The 19,070-nt window shown below is 49.4% G+C and overlaps 1 protein-coding gene and 1 long non-coding RNA gene across 2 annotated transcripts in view; one reads left to right on the forward strand and one right to left on the reverse strand.

Moving 5' to 3' along the window:
- The first annotated feature begins 2,464 nt into the window (after positions 1 to 2,464).
- LOC105484151 (fibroblast growth factor 6) lies at positions 2,465 to 18,491 on the forward strand. The gene is made up of 3 exons (XM_011745490.2): positions 2,465 to 3,056; positions 4,030 to 4,133; positions 14,054 to 18,491. The coding sequence occupies exons 1-3, from the start codon at positions 2,711 to 2,713 to the stop codon at positions 14,228 to 14,230; spliced, it is 627 nt and encodes a 208-aa protein (XP_011743792.2). The 5' UTR covers positions 2,465 to 2,710; the 3' UTR covers positions 14,231 to 18,491.
- LOC105484152 (uncharacterized) overlaps positions 4,258 to 19,070 on the reverse strand; it is a 32,964-nt gene continuing 18,151 nt past the window's right edge. The window contains exon 3 of the long non-coding RNA XR_988785.2: positions 4,258 to 4,366. This is a non-coding gene — a long non-coding RNA (uncharacterized lncRNA). The remainder of the gene's footprint in view (positions 4,367 to 19,070) is intronic.

Here is a 19,070-nt window from a genome sequence, read left to right on the forward strand (position 1 = left end):
TCAGAGAGGTCCAGAACTTTCCCAAGGTCACGGAGCTACTAAATGGTGGAGTTGAGATTCAAATCCAGGTGTCCCCATTCCAAAGCCCATTGCTTTATGAGACATGAACCACAACCTCCGCACAGAGAGGAACCCAGGATGAGGTGAATCTAAGAAGCTCTACCATTTTTATTGGTATATGGCATGGACCTTGTTATAGTTTAATCTCTCTCCTAAGGTAGTCCCAAAGTGGATGGGTTCCAAGAAATTCCACAGAGATTCTGAGCTCTACTGGTGAGCACCTCTCCAATTATCCAAGGCAAGTGTTAATTTCAGACTGACTTCTCCTAACCATCCAACATGTTTCTGGACTGTCTCTTCCCTAAGTGAGGACCACCAGCATAATTAACACAAGATTCCAAACATCACTGAGAAAGTGTCCCCACTGCTCTTGCATCCATGAAAGCTTAACCATATGAAACCCAGCTGGAAATCCAAAATGAAGTTCTTTTTGTTGACAACTTTGTCTTCGGATTATTCATGAACCTCTTACTTTGCAGAAGGATTTTTAAAAACAGTTTTCCAACAAAGGCCTACATAGTAGACTCAATCTGAGCCTCTAAGGCATCATCTTCCCTTGTGGGAAACTGCAGTGCTGGTGAGATGAGATTGGGTCTGGGACAATGGCAGTGGAAGGGAGAGGAAGCCAATGGGGAAGCCAGGGGACCCCTGGTGACAGTAGGAACAAGTGGTACCTATGTCCCTCCCCATTCAGTTTACCAGCTGAGGGTCATGACAGATGTCTGGGCTTCACAGGATCCGAGAAGGCATGTCTAGGGCAACACTGAAACACATGGCTTGACAGAAATTTGAACCAAAGCATCAAACCCAGTGAACGGGCAGAAGGGCAGAGAGAAGGCAGGTAGAAGCCACAGACCAGAGGCTGGGACCCAGGGCACAGCAGAAGGTTTAGAATCAGAGGGAAGGTGGTGGTGCCTCGGTAGAGTCCTTGGGCCATAGAACTCACCCCAGGAGCTTTTTCAGGCTACCTGCAGCCTGCAACGTGGGTGCAGAGTGTGGCTAAGGGAGCTGCCTGCTGGGACCAGCTCTACTGCTCAGGACGCTCAAATCCATCTGTATGCCACTGTCATCACCCCCCACACACTCCTTCCAATCCCTGCACAATCAGCACTAATGTCTCACCAACAGATTAAGACCTGAAGTACAAGAAATAGGATTTTAAACTCAAGTTAATTCAATTCCCCAGGTGACCCTTGTTAACTTATTCACCCTCAGAGACATATTAAGAGTTCCTTCTTATATCGTATAGCAATTTGTGGGGTGGGTTTTCTGGTAGCTTTACCTTTTTCTCTCACTTCAGTTAGACATGTTATCTATTTAAAAGTAATATGGGAAAAGGAAAAACGAGTGTAGGAATAGCTTCCTGGCAGAAATACTTTCACTAGTTTCTGAATGTAATATCAGCCCAGCAAAAGTTATCTGCAAATACAGAAGTTATCTGCAAATACATGTACATCAAAGACACTCAAGTTTTTTTTTAACAAATGAATCATTTTATGCTACTGAAATAACTCTGTGATGTGCTATTGGCATTTAAGGAGCTAAATAGACTCTGTGGGCCAGCCAACTTCTACTGAAAACATTAGACATGCATAGGCTTTAGACTCAGGCAAACCTTAGAAGTTCTGGCTTTGCTACTTATTAGCTGTGGTAACTTGGGCAAGTCATTTAACCTCTCTAAGCCTCAGCTTCCTCATCTGTGAAATGAGAATAATATCAGTCACATGCCAGGGATAAATCCAGGGAGGAGAATGGCCAGGGGGCTATGTCAAAGACCAGACACTACTTCCACCCCAGGTGGATGCCAGGACCAGGACAGTGAGCAGGCAAACCTTGCCCTTGCCCTCCTTCCCTCCCTCCACAATCTTAAAGCTCCTTGAACAACCAACCCCCATCCCCACCCGCTGAGAATTTCCGTGCCCTCCTGCTGAAAGGGTTTGGCCTTTTGGTGTTCCCCTCCACCACGGGCTGTTTCCATGCAAAGCTCTCCAGGGTGACTTGCAGGCTACGGTCATCACCACCACCAGCCTTTCCCATCCCTGCCTCTACCTACTGCCCTCTAAATAAGGAAGCCAGCGCTGCCAGGCAAAGAACTTCTGCCCAATATGGGTCCTGGGTGGCCTCTCGCCTCTCTCTTTCCCTGGGCCCCCAGCCAGCTTCCCCCCTCCCTCAGAGATGCTCCCTGCTCACTTCATTCCTGCCTCATAGTTGGAATGACAGTGGCTCCCAGAACCCCTGGGGAGCGTGGAGGGTGATGGGGGTCTGGGGAGGCAGCCAGGCCCAAGAGCAGGTTAATGTTACAGCCCTGGATAAGTGAGCCGGGCGGGTTGACGTCAGGGTGATGATGGGTGGAGGGGAGGGCCGGGCTGCTGAACCAACTATAAAGATAGGTCAAATCAAATAACAGCTCGGGCCGGAGCAAGCGGGCGAGCTAGAGAGCGTCCCCGAGCCATGGTCTCTACCGGCCGCGGCTCAGCCTGGGTCCCTCTGCTCCCAACCCGAGTGCCCGTTGCAGGTTTTGGTTTCATGTCAGCAGCCTTCATCTGCCTTCCAAAAATAAGCCCCTGCCGCCATGCCGGAGGGAGAAAAACAAGAAGGGCGGTATTTTTAGGGCCATTAATTCTGACCACGTGCCTGAGAGGCAAGGTGGATGGCCCTGGGACAGAGGCTGTTCATCACTATGTCCCGGGGAGCAGGACGTCTTCGGGGCACGCTGTGGGCTCTCGTCTTCCTGGGCATCCTAGTGGGCATGGTGGTGCCCTCGCCTGCAGGCACCCGTGCCAACAACACGCTGCTGGACTCAAGGGGCTGGGGCACCCTGCTGTCCAGGTCTCGTGCCGGGCTAGCTGGAGAGATCGCCGGGGTGAACTGGGAAAGTGGCTATTTGGTGGGGATCAAGCGGCAGCGGAGGCTCTACTGCAACGTGGGCATCGGCTTTCACCTCCAGGTGTCCCCCGACGGCCGGATCAGCGGGACCCACGAGGAGAACCCCTACAGTGAGTGCCAGCTGCAGCCAGTTGGGACGCTTGGGGGCTTGGGCTCATGCCGGGCTAAAAGGTGAAGGGGCCATGCTCTAGTGGACAGGATGCACTATAAAGGGGACAGAAATGCTGCTCGCTACTTAGATGATTCCACGTGACTCTACCTGGGTGCAGGCTCAATATACTGGGGTCCAAGCATCCTGGTGTTCCTTGCCATCACCTTGGTTAGATCCTCCGTGGCACTAACTATTTCAGCATTACTGACCCATCTGATGCCTTGTAAGACCACTGGGAACCATTAGTCTGGGAAGCCCGCAAAGCAGGGGTAGGGAGAATGAGTTAGTATACTTAGATCAAATTTGACACAAGCTGATTTTTATTCAGCTTCTTTCTTGGAGAAGGCAAGGAAATTCAATTGCAAAATGTCCAACTGGAGCACATCCGTCTTTTTATTTCAGCGAGCTCCCTCTGTCCCCAGGTTCTTATCCTGCAAGTTGTCGGCTTGCTGTATGGTTAGTCTCCTATCCAAGAAAGGATGGGGGCTGCAGGATCCAAGAAAGCCATCAGCCATGGCGTGGCCGCTGCGTTTTCAAGATCAAGGGGGTTGAGATTTGTTGAAACATGTAGAGTACACATTAAGAATACTAATAATCAGAATGTAGTTTTTTACTCAAGTCAAGGACCTCAAGTAATTATGTCAATGAAAGCCCAGAGTCAAGGCTCATCTTAAATAGGTAGCTAAGTGGTCATTGCAGTCCCTAACTCTGATATGAGAACTTTCCCTTGCAGAACTGGATTTTTCACAGCACAATGGCAGCACTGGATGAGTGCAGCAGCCAGGGTCTCCTAGAGTGAGAGGGATCGTGGATGGGGTGATGGAGTCTGGCTTTCTGGGAGAATGGGGATGGACTGAGATGCCCTTGTTGGCTCAAGTTCCCACTGTGATTTGCACGAGCCTTGGGTAATGTGGCCCCCCTTTCCTTGTCAGGCCTGCTGGAAATTTCCACCGTGGAGCGAGGTGTGGTGAGTCTCTTTGGAGTGAGAAGTGCACTCTTCGTTGCCATGAACAGTAAAGGAAGATTGTACGCAACGGTGAGTTCACCAGGCCGGGGAAGTGCCAGGTTTACAAGGCTTGATGCTTACGCAGTTGAAGAAAATAGTATGAAATTCTGAGTAGAGAAGCGACTATCTAAATGGGAAAGGAAAGGCTGTTAAAAGGAGCCTGTGAAAGGGAGGGGCCTTGCAGTTTCTGCGTCTTCAGCCTCATGGGTGATTGTCCTCCGCTCTGGCCCTTGTTTCTTCTGTTCCCACCTGCCGGCTGAAGTCTGTGTGATTAAACAGAAACCACAGCTCAGGGAGCCCGTGGGCCAGAGGGAAACCCGCATTCTGGCATCCTGGCTTGCGGGCAGGTGTGATTCCCTGCATTGGCAAGGCCCCGAGAGCAAGCCTCTCTCTCTGCCTGGGTGTGCTGCTCCATGGCACGAGCCCTGCAAGATGCCTCGGCCTAGTGTGCCGCAGAAAGAGCGGAATAGGAGGCCGTTTTCGTCCTCATCAGTGTGCTGAGATTCTGCGCTAGGGATTTCAATCCTCTGGTCTCTGATCGTATAAGCTGGAGAAGCAGCCTACCCATTACACACTTTAGGCAGGTACCAGTCCCACCCATTCCCATCCCCACCCCCATAGGTCACCCCTGGGAACGCCAGTGCTGGCACTTGGGTTAATGCCACCAACTTCTAAGCACATTGACCAAAACCTCCGCTCTCTCACTGACCTACTCATTCCTGCAGCCCTCGGCCCATCATTTGCCTTATTCCAAAGTATGGTGGGCAAACATCCCTATGAAGCTGAAGAAATGGAGGGTTCCTTTGACAGAAATAAGCAAGCTAAAAAGGAAGACCTCAGAGCAGGCCTCAAAAAATATCAAAGTTATTTATAGGGAGGGTGTGGAGGGCTGATCTCCTGCCCCCTTGGAGGATAAACTGAGGATTGGGATGTGAAGAAATAGACCCAGGACTGGCACTGGGTCCCAGGGGGGGCCCAACATAGGAGGTCTATGAAATACAAGAATGGGTTCACCAGGTGGCCTCCGTCCCATAATCTTTGGTGCTAACATCTCTCAGTCTGGGTTGGTTTATGTGGACATACGGCATGCATTAAAATCAGTGGGTCTCCCACACGGGTCTGTGGACAGTTTGCATCTCTATCACCTTGGAAACTTGTTAAAAGTATGCATTTCCAGGTACCTACCTAGGAGATTCTTATTCAACAGAGCTGAGATATAGGCCTGGAAATCCGTTTGTTTTTGTATTTTAAATTTGCCAGGTGTTTCTGAGGCATAGGCAGGCTTGGGGGATGGCAGGCTACATGGCCTCTGGAGGGCGGGGTACCACCCACTCCCCTTGTTACACTGAACCGAGAGCTGCAGAGTGGGTAAGATGAGACAGAAGAGACATGTCCTTGTTACTCTCTCTCTGGAAAAGTGTGGTGAGGACAGGAAGAGGCCTGGGGCCAACCCAGGTTTTGGTGGAGCAGGTTCCCCCCCTGGAGAGTGCAGCATCCCAAAGAACCCCTTCTTTCCAGCCTGCATAATGCCCAGAATCCCATAGGATCAGGAAAGCCGGGAATTTGGGCTGTTGGCTGTGGGACTCCATGCAAGCAAGGAACGTTTTAGCAAGTAAATCTCCTGGGAGAAAGCACAAATTTCATAAACTCTTCTTTCTCCTTGTCACCTTTATCAACAAGCTATTTACTACTATTTTCTTCCTACCCAGAAATGAAATGAATTGTGGGGAGGAGAAAATGCACAGAGAGGATATTTACCCACTTCCCACTTTAAATCTCTTGGCCCTGAAAGGAGAAGCTGGGAAAGGCTGGGGAAGGGAATATAAGATTTAACCATCAGAGAAAGTGCCGCGAAGCGGGGAAGAGCATTCAGAAGAGCAAAAGGGAAAGGAGGCTGACTCCCAAAGCCTGAAACCCCCACCCAGCCCCAGCCCTCACTCTGCAGCACCATTGTTGACGGATGACTTTAAAGGGAGTTAAGCAGGTTGATGAACTGCTGGGCTCACTAAATGAGCAGAGTCCAGGAGAACCAGGAACTTCTGGAGAAAGGACCCCGCCCCCTTCACCTCCGCCCTCCCACCCCTCCTACCTTCACCCTCAGTAGCATTTGGCCAAAGAGCATCTTCTCCAGGGAAGGAGCTTCTCCTCCCTGGACCTCAGGGCCAGCCGGGCCTGCACACAGAGAGTGGGGCTGGACAGCTGTGCCCCAAGCCTGGGGCACCTGACGTTTCGTGTGGCTCAGGACCAGATGCTCCTGAGCGACTTCTACCCCTCCCTCTCTGCCCCTCAGAGGCCGTTATCACAGTCTAAAAAAACAATTGCCGACTGATCCCCGGAGCCAGGAAGACTCCCGCTGGGTGGTGATTTCATTCACACTATTTCCCTTTAAGCCCTCTGAGCTGCCTCATCTCCCAGGCTCAGCTGCCACTGCCACTACATGCGATTTCTCATGGGTGGGGGAGGGAAACGGGGCTGGGGCTGAGGTGTTGATGAGGGGGACAAGGGAACAACTCGTGGGCAGAAAATAAGGGCCAAGGAAACCTGGCTAGAAGTGGCTTCACACATGTCTGTCTCCTGGAAAGAGGGGCGGGGAGGCTCAGGACAGTTTGCCGGGCCCCCCGCTTTAGACAATATAAACAGCTGCCGTGCCCTGAGCACTGGCCTACTGCTTGTGTCAGGCTGCACAGGCTGCAGAGGGCTTTACGAGCATGATCTCGCAGCACCCCTAGGAGGGGCATTTGATCTTCACCCTCCCTGTGCAGCTGCGGACACCGGGTCTCCAGGGTCACACGTCCAGCCACAGCTGTGTGCAGCCCTGTCTCAGGGCTCCGTGACCCGAGTTCCAGTTCCTGGCCGACCTACCCTCTAGCTACTTGTCTTACTTTGGGCAACGTCACTGAACTTCTCTGGGCCTGGACTTCTGCTCTCTCAGGATGAGGCAGAAATCAATGAATTCTAGCCCCCTTGGGTCCCCTTTAAAATTCACAAAACAAAACATCGAGGATCTCCACCTGACAGTGGTTCTATCAGAATCCTTTGGTTGAGAAGAATACAGCCTAGCAAAAAGATACCAGCAACTCAGTTATGCTTTCAAGTGATTTCACTTTTACTAAGAATAACTGCATTTACATGCTTTTCATCAACAGTATGACAATGTGCAAAGGAGAAAGTTGATTTTCTCCAGAGACTTTTGATTAGTATCTGGGGCACTGCATTGCGGGAGGGGAGGACCAGCTTTGCCTTGGTTCAGCTGCCACTCTAGCAGAAAACAGAACTCCTGAGGGAATGGGACAAAGGACACCCACCATGAGGAAGTGCTGGGAGATGGACCTGGAGAGCAGCGGGAGGTGCATGCCCTTATGAGGGGCCTGAGGCCCTGCATACAAATCCCTGCCTGCTACAAAGAGCTGCCCAGGAGTGAGAAGAATGAGACACCGGATGAAAAACTTTCCAACATTCCGAAATCAACAGTGCAATTGTGTGCTAGGAAAAAGAGTTGGAAAACGCAGGCATCTTCAGAGCTGACGATATTTCAGCTAAAGACAGGAAAAGAAGCAGTCAGGGGCTGTAGAAGAAAGTCTTAGGACAAAGAGTTGGTTTATTTTTCCTTCTTGCCCACATCCTTCCACCCCATCCTTCTCCATCCAACCACTCCCAGGAGGAACAGGGGCAAATGGCCCCAGCAGACACAGGAATAAGATGTTTAAAGACAGGATTAGATCCTCATTGGTCCAGGTGACTGAGCTCTAAAGGCAAGAGGGTGGCTGTGTTGTCCACCTCACACTTTTAGGGGCATTTCTACCCCATGCATGTGCTTGCTCCTCTGCGAAATGCCCTTCTCCATAGCACGTGCCAAATGCACATAAGTCTGAATAGACCTACATGGACCTGAAGACACTGTCATGCTGGGGCTCGAGCCCGGCAGGCCCAGGAAATGCGACCCAGGGGAATGATTTTCATTTGTCCAAGTAATCATAAATGGTAGCTGCTTTTATGAACATGGCGTTCACTTGGCTTGAGGGCGTTCTTCACCAGAGCTGAGGAGCCAACATTCCCAAGCCATGAGAACTCAAAAGCTCAGGGCTCTGATGAAGATGCATTAAAGGGGCTGGGTCTTGAGCATCACTCTGGGCAGCAGGAAAATCCAATCAACCTGAAGCATTCAGGGAAAATGCATGATCTCCCCTTCGTGCCACAGATGGGGGTGCTGAGGGTGGAGAGAGAGCAGCAAGGGGAAGGTTAGGGCTTCTGACACAAGCTTCATCTACTAGTTTTCTTTTTTCACTTTACTTTTGTATAGGATTCTGGGGAAGGCCAGAGATATGAGACAGGCCAGAGAAAAGAGCAGAATGGAAAGAAAAAAAAAGTCGTAAACTTAAAAAAAAAAAAACAAAAAACTGTGTGTATGTTGAGGGGGAGTGGATTTGAATGATCCAAAATCTAACAACCAGAGAAACAAAGTACAATCTATACATCCATGGTCACGCACGCTTAAACAATCATGTTTTAGGAGGCCCAGACGTTTAGAAGAGGCTGGGTTCTCAAATGGACACATTCTAGGCACCGGGAAGTGGGCAATGGCTTGAGAGTTTCTTGTCCAAGTCACTCAGTTCCTCCCACTTCCCCTTCCTCCACCTCAAGATTTCATTTCCTCTCTAGAGCTTGCAAACAACACATGAAACCTCTCCCTTAACCACCATCCAGATCAGAAATAAATTCTCTGGAACTGACTGGGCGGGTTACTCTCCAGGGACATACAAAGTTAGAACAGGGGGGAGGCTGGTGGGTGGAGAGGGGCTGTGACCCAACAAGGAGGAGACCACCCGTTTCTGATCAAAATGTTTTCTCGCTCGTTTCCTGGCCCATCTGCTACCGTAAATTCCCTTCCCACTTTAAATAATGTACTTACTTGACTAGGTAACACATGAACTTGTTTTAAGGAGAAAAGGTATCAGAATATTCTATGGAAAGTCTCACTCCTACTCCTACCATCGTCTTGAAGCCACTGAGTTTCTCCCTAGAGGCAGCCACAGTTACCAGTGTATCATTCCAGTATATCATTCCAGAAATAGCCTAGGCACACGTGCACGCACTGCTATCATCTTTTTAAAATCACACACACAGGAGCATACTATGCTAACACTTTTTCAAACCTTGTGTCTTCACTTAGCAATATATCTTTGAGGCCATTTCATGTCAGTATAGAGAGGCTTCTTATCTTTTCAAGGCTTGTAGAATTCCGTCATGTGGATCTACCATAACTGAGTCAGTACTCCTTTTTTTTTTTTTTTTTTTTTTTGAGACAGAGTCTCGCTCTGTCGCCAGGCTGGAGTGTGGTCTCGGCTCACTGCAATCTCCACCTCCCGGGTCCAAGAGATTCCTCTGCCTTAGTCTCCCAAGTAGCTGGGACTACAGGCGTGCACCACCACGCCCGGCTAATTTTTTATATTTTGGTAGAGATGTGGTTTCACCATGTTGACCAGGATGGTCTCAATCTCCTGACCTCGTGATCCACTCACTTTGGCCTCCCAAAGTGTTGGGATTACAGGCCTGAGCCACCTCAGTTACTCCTCTCCTAATAGAACATTGTTTTTGGTCTTTTGTTATTTAATACTGTAGTAACTTTTGTGCATGTGTGGGAATATGTCAGTAAGATAAACTTCTAGAAGTGGGATTGCTGATCAGTTGCTATAGTCATCCTTTACTCTGGTAGATGCGGCCAAATTGGTCTTTATAGAGATTATAACGGTGTACACATCAGAGGACATTAAATGAGAATTCCTAGTTTCTATGCCCTCACTAATGACAGCATAGTGTCAAATGCTTTTCTCTTTGAAATCTGGCCACTAAACATGTGATCTCACAGTTATAATTTACATTTCTCTTATTAGGCATATTCTCTTCTGCTTAAATGCCATTGATACTTCCTTTCCTGGGAATCTTGTGTTTTATAAATGTTGTTCATTCTCTGGTGAGTTTAGGGTTCTGAATATAGTAACAAAATGTACTCTTTGACATATGTGTATTGTATGGATTTTCATCCAGTTTGCCATTTCTGTTCTTATTTTATTTAAGGTAATATTTTTCAAGTAGAAGACTAATTTATTAATTTTTTTTAAATGGCTTTATTTTTTTTTTTTGTCCTGCTTAGAAAGATGTTCCTGATTCTGAGTTTATTTAAAAAAAACCCTTTTCTGGATTTTAATGGTTCTCCTTTTTACATTTAAATTTTTGCTTCTTTTGGATTTATTCTGAGGTAAGGGATAAAGTCATACACACCAAACTTTATTATCATTATAATAGAATACCATTCCGTTGTTCCGACACCATGTTTTCTCTAGTGATTTAAAATACCACTTTTACTTTACATTCATGTCAGATTCATTTTATTTTACATCCATGTGTGTGTTGGGATCTACCGCCGGACTCTATTTTGTTCTTTGACCTGTACTGGACTCCTCATTCGCGTAGCTTTACTTGGAATGTTTCAATCAGTCCCGAACTGAATTTTTCCTGGTGCTGCTGCTCCCAAGCTTGCCCACCAACAAGGGAAGTCCTGTGACAGGTTCTATGCCCCATGCACAGGGCAAGAAACCAGGGTCCAGAGAGGCTCCTAATGAGGGGCTGTGGTTCAGAGCCAGCGCCAGCCTCTGCCCTTTCTCTCGCTTCCTGCTCTTCCATACAAGCTCAGTGTCTCCCAGGCACTCCATCAAAAACCGCAGAGCTTAAAAGCTGAATTGTCCAGTAACCCACAGCAAGTCTTACGGGACTGGTGATCCAGGGTAAGGCAGTCTTTTGAGGCTTTTAATGTAAAGTAGTTCATGACTTACTTGGAGAAGATACTACTGCTACTAATTTGTTTTTAATTCTACTATATAGCAAGCATTGTTCCCAGGACTTTCCATGCATTATCTCCATTAATGCTTAGTCCAATTCTATGACATAATTTTTCTTAACTGTTCTTGCTTCACAGATGAGGGAATTGAAGCTTTAGAGGTTAAATGATTTGTCCAAGCTCACATAGCTAAGTAAGAGGCCATGGTCATCAGTCTAACCTCAAAGCTGTGGCACAAATGTTTTTTTTTTTTTTTTTGAGATGGAGTCTCGCTCTGTCCCCCAGGCTGGAGTACAGTGGCGCGATCTCGGCTCACTGCAAGCTCCGCCTCCCGGGTTCACGCCATTCTCCTGCCTCAGCCTCCCGAGTAGCTGGGACTACAGGCGCCCACCACCGCACCTGGCTAATTTTTTGTATTTTTAGTAGAGACGGGGTTTCACCATGTTAGCCAGGATGGTCTCGATCTCCCGACCTCGTGATCCGCCCGCCTCGGCCTCCCAAAGTGCTGGGATTACAGGCCTGAGCCACTGCGCCCGGCCACAAATATGTTCTTGACCTATGTTGATTAGTTCATCCTTTTTACCTTTAGGACATCCCTTCATTCATCCACAAATATTCACTGAGCATCCCTAACAAGGAAAACAGGAAAGTTATGAAAACCCATCCCCTGGCGTGGCATTAACCTGTTAACGTGGCTGGTGAACGCCTTCACATTTATCTCAAGCAAGTTAACATCAGTGAAAGTGCTTTGTTAATAAGCTGCGAGCGTGAGAGAAGAAGATGGGGAAAATGTATGAGGGGGTTTCCCTGTGTTCCCACAGGCAAGGCTGTCCCCTCGCCCACACTCACATTACGTTGAAAGAGCCACCCATGTAGGGGTATCTTGACGTTTCAGTGCTATCCTTATTTACTTATTTCTTTATTCTTGAGACAGGGTCTCACTCTGTCACCCAGGCTGGAGTGCGGTGGAGCGATCATGGCTCACTGCAGCCTCGACCTCAAGCGATTCTCTCACCTCAGCCTCCAGAGTAGCTGGGACTGCAGGCATACGCCACCACGCTTAGCTTTTTTTTTTTTTTTTTTTTTTTTTTTTTTTTGTAGAGACGAGGTCTCACTATGTTGCCTAGGTTCCTCTCAAACTCCTGGGCTCAAGTGATCCTCCTGCCTTGGTCTCCCAAAGTACTGGGATTACAGGTGTGAGCCACCGAACCAGTCATGTTATCCTTATTCAACCACCATCCACTCAGCATCATGTACCAAGCAAGACACAGTCCTCATCTCAGGGATCTTGGAGTCTATTGGGAAAGAAAGTATGGCTGTTCTAAATGTTGCCAGAGGGGTCCACTGAAAGGGCTCTGGGAGTCTTGGGGCCCTGAGGAGCAAGCTACTTACCAGCCTTCAGAACAGCAAGAGGTTCTCATCCAGCTACACTGCTAGCCAGACGGGACACTAGCAGTACGATTCCTTTACAGAAGGTAGAGGACACCTCTGGCACAGGCCGGCAGCCATCGAGCGGGGCTTTTTTATACCCGAGCAAGAAAGAGTCAGAAATTATCCTCCACCCATTTCTCATTCTATGTTTCTTTTCAAGAGTAGATCCCGGGTCTCTGGCTCCCACCTCGCTCTCTGTTCTTCTAGCCCCGACCCAGCTGCTTCCCCACAAGAGCAGGAAATCCCTGCACACTCCCTCAGGGCAGCCACCCAGGCAGGTTGCAGTGAAAAGAGGAGGACTCGGGGTGATGTACTGGGAATGAATTTGTGCATGTGAGACAGGAAGTCCAGCATTCATGTTCTGAACAGGCGTCCCACACACACTCCTCTACCAAATTAGCATGGAAAGGGCCATTTTTTTTTTGTTGGTCCCAGGCTCCTTGGCATTACCTATCACATTGGGAACCAGGTCCTTTTCCCCATAAAAACACCTGCTCCTCACCATCTCTGTTCCTGCGTGTCCCTGGAGAACTATGATTGTCTTGGACCGCAGTCCTCAACCTTTTTGGCACCAGGGACCAGTTTCATGGAAGACTATTTCCATGGACAGGGTGAGGGGTGGGGGCGTGGGGGGATGGCGTGGGGATGAAACTGTCCACCTCAGATCGTCAGGCATTAGATTCTCAGGAGGAGCAGGCAACCCCAGATCCTTCTTCACATGCAAAGTTCACAACAGGGTTCTTGCTCCTGTGAGAATCTAATGCCACTGCTGATGTGACAGGAGGCGGAGCTCAGGTGGTCATGCAAGCGATGGGGAGTGGCTGGAACACAGAGGAAGCTTCGGTCACCCACCACTCACCTCCCTCTGTATAGCCCGGGTCCTGGCTGCTATGGGCCACTGACTGGTACGGGTCTACAGCCTGGGGGTTGGGGACCCCTGGTCTAGGAGGTACCAGACACCTTCTAGGCTCAAAGTCAAAATGGAGAATGGGCCTTTTTGAGGGATAGAAACCTTGAGACTTAAACCAGGAAAGACAGACTGAGGAACCACAAGCAGAAAGAAAGAGACAGACAGTGCTGGAAAGGGCTGAAGAGATCCCCTGTGTCTCCTACCCCTCCACCAACCACCTCTCTCCTTCTTCCCCCACCACAGCTTTCAGAAAACAGAACTGAGGCTGAAAGGGGAGGAACCTGCCCGAGGTCACACAACTAGGAAGTAGAAAAGTCACGAAATAGCACCCTGGGCTCTCATTGCTGCTCCAGGAGACTCCCTCTCACAGTGGACTTGAGAAAACAGCTTATTGTGTCATTTCCTGGTCTGTTCTTTGAATGGCACAAGTTACCATCTGGGGACTTCGTAGAAAGTACTCTGGAAGTCAGGAGACCTGAGTGGTAGAGCCTCAGCTGTGCCCCGTGTGGCACATCATCCCCTGTGTCCCTGGGCCTTGGTTTCCTTATGGTAAAGGAGGGAAGGCGAGAGGAAACCATGAGAGCCTGCAGCCTCTTCCCATCCTAACCTTTCACCGTTTTGTCCACCCAGGATGCTCAGACCTCACAGTGGTTGTCTCACAAAGAGAAGGGAAGGGGTGCCTGGCAGGGGGGCCTACTGTGCGCGGCCCAGCTGGCGTCTGCAGCACTCCTCATTTGTAACCCAGTCTCTGCTGTTTGCCCATGTCTTTCACAGCCCAGCTTCCAAGAAGAATGCAAGTTCAGAGAAACCCTCTTGCCCAACAATTACAACGCCTATGAGTCAGACTTGTACCGAGGGACCTACATCGCCCTGAGCAAATACGGACGGGTAAAGCGGGGCAGCAAGGTGTCCCCAACCATGACTGTCACTCATTTCCTTCCCAGGATATAAGGACCCGCAAAAGAAGGCTCACGGATTTAAAGCAGCGTCTGTTCTGTTGGAATTTTGCACAAGCGAATAACTCCCCTTGCCCTCCATGGCTTCTGAGTCAGGTTTATCTCGTGCTTGGGGAGACCCCAGTTGTTTCCCTTGGCCACGGGACCCCACAGCATGTAGCCCATTCAAACCAGGGCTGCAATCAGCAACCTTAGAATGGCAATTTATCCCATGCTCTGACCTCCCTCCAGGAGAGAAGGTATCGGTGACACTTGTGGAATGTGACCATGTGCACAGGAAAAGGCCAGGGTAGGAGTTTGTGTGCACTGTTGTATATCCATACAGCTTTATATACATTCTCATAGCAATGGCATTTCAAAGCATCAGGTTTCTTTCTCCTAGCATCATCGCTGCAGGAATCTGCCTATAAGAATGTCAGTTGTCAAACCAGCAAGATTGATGTGTGCTCCCATTCTGCCTCTTTCCAATCATCTTTCCATTCAGAGGCCACTAATTACATGGGCTGCACAGGTCAGCGGGGAGCAGCTGTCCTCAAAGGGCAGAGACGGCATGGCAGAGTGAGAGGGTGTAAGGTTGAACTGCAAACCAGAGAGTGATCAAGCACTTCAAGCTTCCTGCCAGTGAGGGCTCTGGGGACACTGGGATGACTTGTCAGGGAAGCTGGGGGAGAAGCGGTTCCCTTCTTGGAGGAAAGGGGTAGAGCAGCATCCAGGGCAGCTGAGGAAGGCTTGTGGAGGCAGCAGAAAGGACTGGATGTTCTAGGAGAGCCACTCTGCCTGGAGAACTCAGGCTGTGTGTGGCTCCAAGAACAAGCAGGGGCCAGGCTGCCTGCCCATAACGTTTCCTCACTTTGAACTGGTCTTATTTTAACCTCAGATGACAAGGATCCTAATAATGGCAACCTCTTTGGCGAGGGGTAGGGGGACAAACTAGGGCATGAAGGAAGTAGAGAGGCTTTGGACTGCAGATGGTAATTCCTCTCCAAGTATGTCCAGGAAACGCACCCAAGTTCTCATCTGATACCCTCACTTCCTTCTTGCTCATCCTCATCTCACATACGCGCTGTGCCTGGATGCAGCAGCATGGGCACCGTGACCTCCAGGCTTTGTGCTCTCTTCCTCCCTGCAGTAGAAGAGGAGTGATAATCCCGTGGAGTCAGGCAGCCAAGCTGAAGCAGCTCCTTGCTGCACAATGCCTTCTTGCCTCCCGTCCTTTGAGAATATTTAAAGCAGAGGTTCCCCAAGTGACTATAAATGTTGTCTGCTGGAGCCTTCGGATTCCTGAACCATTGGAATGTTCCTAAATCTGAAACCAGAGGGAGCCGTATCGGAGTGCAAATATTTCTGGCACATGTGAACCATCGAGTTACAAAATGACCTGACGCCCTCTGCGACTCTCGGGGGCCCCGGCCTGCAAGACAATCCCTCATCTGTTGCAAATACCTTCATCTTCAACATACCTCGCTATTTGCAGTTGCATCCATCTATAGACAGATCCGGGTTGAGGGACTCTGAGCTGAAGATGGAGGTTGGCAATCGAAGGGAGAGACACCTTACTGGCCACCTCCTCTGCCCTGCAAATGTCAGGGAGGACATGTGCTGGGTGAGGAGGAAAAGGCCACATCCAGATATGCAAAGATGGAAGAGACAGTAGAAGCCCTGGAGCACGGCCGACCCTTGGATGTGGTAGAAAAGGGAGAAAACTGATCCATCTTGAGTCTGTGGAATATTGAAGTGCAGGTCGGCTTGGAGGCGGGGATAAAGCTCTCCACTGTTTTTTAGGGAGTCTCATCCAGTGCAATCAGTCTCTTGAACACGGTCGATCAGGAATGCAGGCACTCCAGACCTGAGGTGCATATCGGTTCCTAGTGGAGCTTGGAGTGTGGGATGGCTGGTGGATGGCGTGACTGTGATCCAGAGAAAAAAAGGAGAAAGACGTTTTAGGTCCCAGAGCATACTGTCCTTTCTTCCAAGATCTTTCAGCTCACATGGCATGAGAGGACCCATCTTCAAGAGAGTCCCCAAAGCCTCAGGCTGCCAGCTCTTTCCTTCAGGTCTCTAGAGAATCACAACGTTGCTCAAATCCTGGCAAGGCATTTCGCCAAATGTCCACTTCCATTTTTCACGCTAGGAGTGAGAAGGAGAAGCTACAAAGTGCCTACGGTCAAGCAGGCATAATACTGAGCCGCTGCACTGCGGTCGCACCAGCACCGGTTATGAGGGGCTGGGTGTCTGTCTAACTGGTACCAGGGCCAATGCTGTATCAGTTGCTGGTATTTGGGACTTGTTTGTGACAGGGTCTCGCTCTGTCGCCCAGGCTGGAGTGCAGTGGTGTGATCTCAGCTCACTGTAACCTCCACCTCCCAAGCTCAAGCGATTCTCCTTCCTCAGCCTTCCGAGTAGCTGGGACTACAGGTCCAGCTAATTTTTGTATTTATTTTTGGAGAGATAGGGTTTTGCCATATTGGCCAAGCTGGTCTTGAACGCCTGGGCTCAAGCAATCCACCTGCCTCAGCCTCCCAAACTGTTGGGATTCCAGGCATGAGCCACGGTGCCTAGCTGGTTGCTAAGTATTTTGAATACCACCTTTGGAGGCAGGTATGTGTGGGTGATGCTTTAAAATCCTTCCCATGCAAAGGAATTCTCTCAAGGGCTTTCTGTTTTCCTGTAAGTGTCTTGGGCTTAAGAAAAGCCAATCCCCATCCACAGAAGTGAGTGAAGGGACAAGACCAGAGTAAGATCAGCAGGATGCATTTCAGTCCCTTCTCTCCGGCTTCTGTTTCTGTTCCCCGGGCGGGGAGAGTTGTTTCCTATCTGGTCACATGTCCACTGAGTCCTGAACTCAGTTGTCAGGCCCATTGGCTCCCAAAGGCTACAGAAGACACTGCTATAGGCAGGGTAACCAGAGTGCACCCCACTTTCCCATTGAGGACGTACTAAGACTTGGGTCCTCCATCCCCAAGTGCTGAGCAATAAGCCTGGTTTATAGAGTTTTGTAGCTAATGCACCTCTCTTTCATCCTGAATCTTCTTTGGCAGCTCCATGCAAACTTGGAGTTCCAAGGGCCAAGAGGCTGTTCTGTTGTCTCTTCAAGAGCAAATAATAGAGAGGAGAGCAGCATATCTACACACCCTTCAAGATGCACTTCTCAGCTGCAGCTGTAGAGGTTAGCTTAGAAGCAATGCGGGAGCCCCAGGCTCCTTGTAAAACCGCCACCCTTTTCAGGGCAATGGATGAACCTCATAGGAAACCAGAAAACTCCAAATGCCTTGTTCAAGCTGCTGATTATGTTTGTTTCATCATTCACTGCCTTGTAACACCCCTTCCCTTCCCACTTCCCATACATTTTTGAACCTCTCTGGAAAGCAGCATACAATTTTGTAATTAATACCCTACCATTATCCTCCGCAGCCTTCCCCTCTGCCACCACATCCCACAGTACCCTAATATACATGCCAAGCCCTTGGTCAGGGCCAGTCTATGGCCTAACAAAAAGAACATTTTCTTCTGCCATCTGATTCAGGGTACAAACCTCTCCCCTCTTTAGACATATAGATATCTCTCCTGCCCAGAAACCCAGGCCTGAAATTCTCTCCCGACCCTCATCCTGTCCTGGGCAGTTTGCAATTCTCCTTCGACGCTGGCTCTGGGCCACTTTCTTGTCCTAGACCTCAGACCCTTCAAGTTCTTGTTCTATGCAAGTCCTGAGAGAAAAAGGAAATAGGAGAGTCCATGAGCGGCAGTTCTCCTTTCTCCCCTTGTTGAAGTCCATTGCCTTTGCCCATTCTGTGTCACAGTCACTGGTGAAAACATATCTACCAAATGCACATCTACAAATGTCCTCCAAGACACCAGGATCTCCCCTCTGCCCTCTTTCTCCTTCTGCCCCCTTTCATGTGGACACAAGCTAGAAAACTCCTTCATTGGCCGGACGTGGTGGCTCACTTCTGTAATCCCAGCACTTTGGGAGGCCGAGGCAGGCGGATCACGAGGTCAGGAGATCGAGACCATCCTGGCTAACACGGTGAAACCCCGTCTCTCCTAAAAATACAAAAAAAAAAAAAAAAAAAAAAAAAAAATTAGCCAGGCGTGGTGGCGGGCGCCTGTAGTCCCAGCTACGTGGGAGGCTGAGGCAGGAGAATGGCGTGAACCTGGGAGGCAGAGCTGGTAGTGAGCCGAGTGTGCGCCACTGCGCTCCAGCCTGGGTAACAGAGCAAGACTCTGTCTCAAAAAAAAAAAAAAAAAGAGAAAGAAAACGCCTTCCTCCTTGTATCCCAATGTTTTTCCTCAAAGACTCTGGGTCAGCTGTCCCTGAGGAAGCATTCTCTGCCGCTTACCATGCCTGTGTCTATAAAGTGGGTCTCTAATACTTGGGTCCCCTAAAGAAAGCAGCCACTCATTCTGCTACCTCCCAGAAAAACTCCAAAGAGAGGAATGTTTGGGACAAGGCCAGAAGAATAGAGAGAAATACTCCAGTCTCTGCTTACATCGGAGTTGATGCTTCCTCTTCCCAGAACAGCGGGAGGATGCGATTATGCCCCAAGCAGGTCCTGAATCTGGCCCATCATGCAGATGGCCAACGCAGAACCATGTTTGTATACCTCACTGAAAGACTGAATTCCAGCACCAGAGAGCTGTGTCCTGCGTGGTTTCCTCTTTCTGTAAATCGCTAAGTACCTCAGGCTGGTCCCAGGGCAGAGCTGCCCTCCAGCTTAGGCACAGCGCATAGTACACCCCAGATGCTGTTCAGTCATGTGATTGTGAAATGTGATACCTCTATTTTTTTAATATGTATGTGCCATGCACAAACCATATCATGTTCCAGCAAAAAGTAA

The sequence above is a fragment of the Macaca nemestrina genome, chromosome 10, assembly GCF_043159975.1.
Source record: "Macaca nemestrina isolate mMacNem1 chromosome 10, mMacNem.hap1, whole genome shotgun sequence".
Classification (NCBI taxonomy): Eukaryota; Metazoa; Chordata; class Mammalia; order Primates; family Cercopithecidae; genus Macaca; species Macaca nemestrina.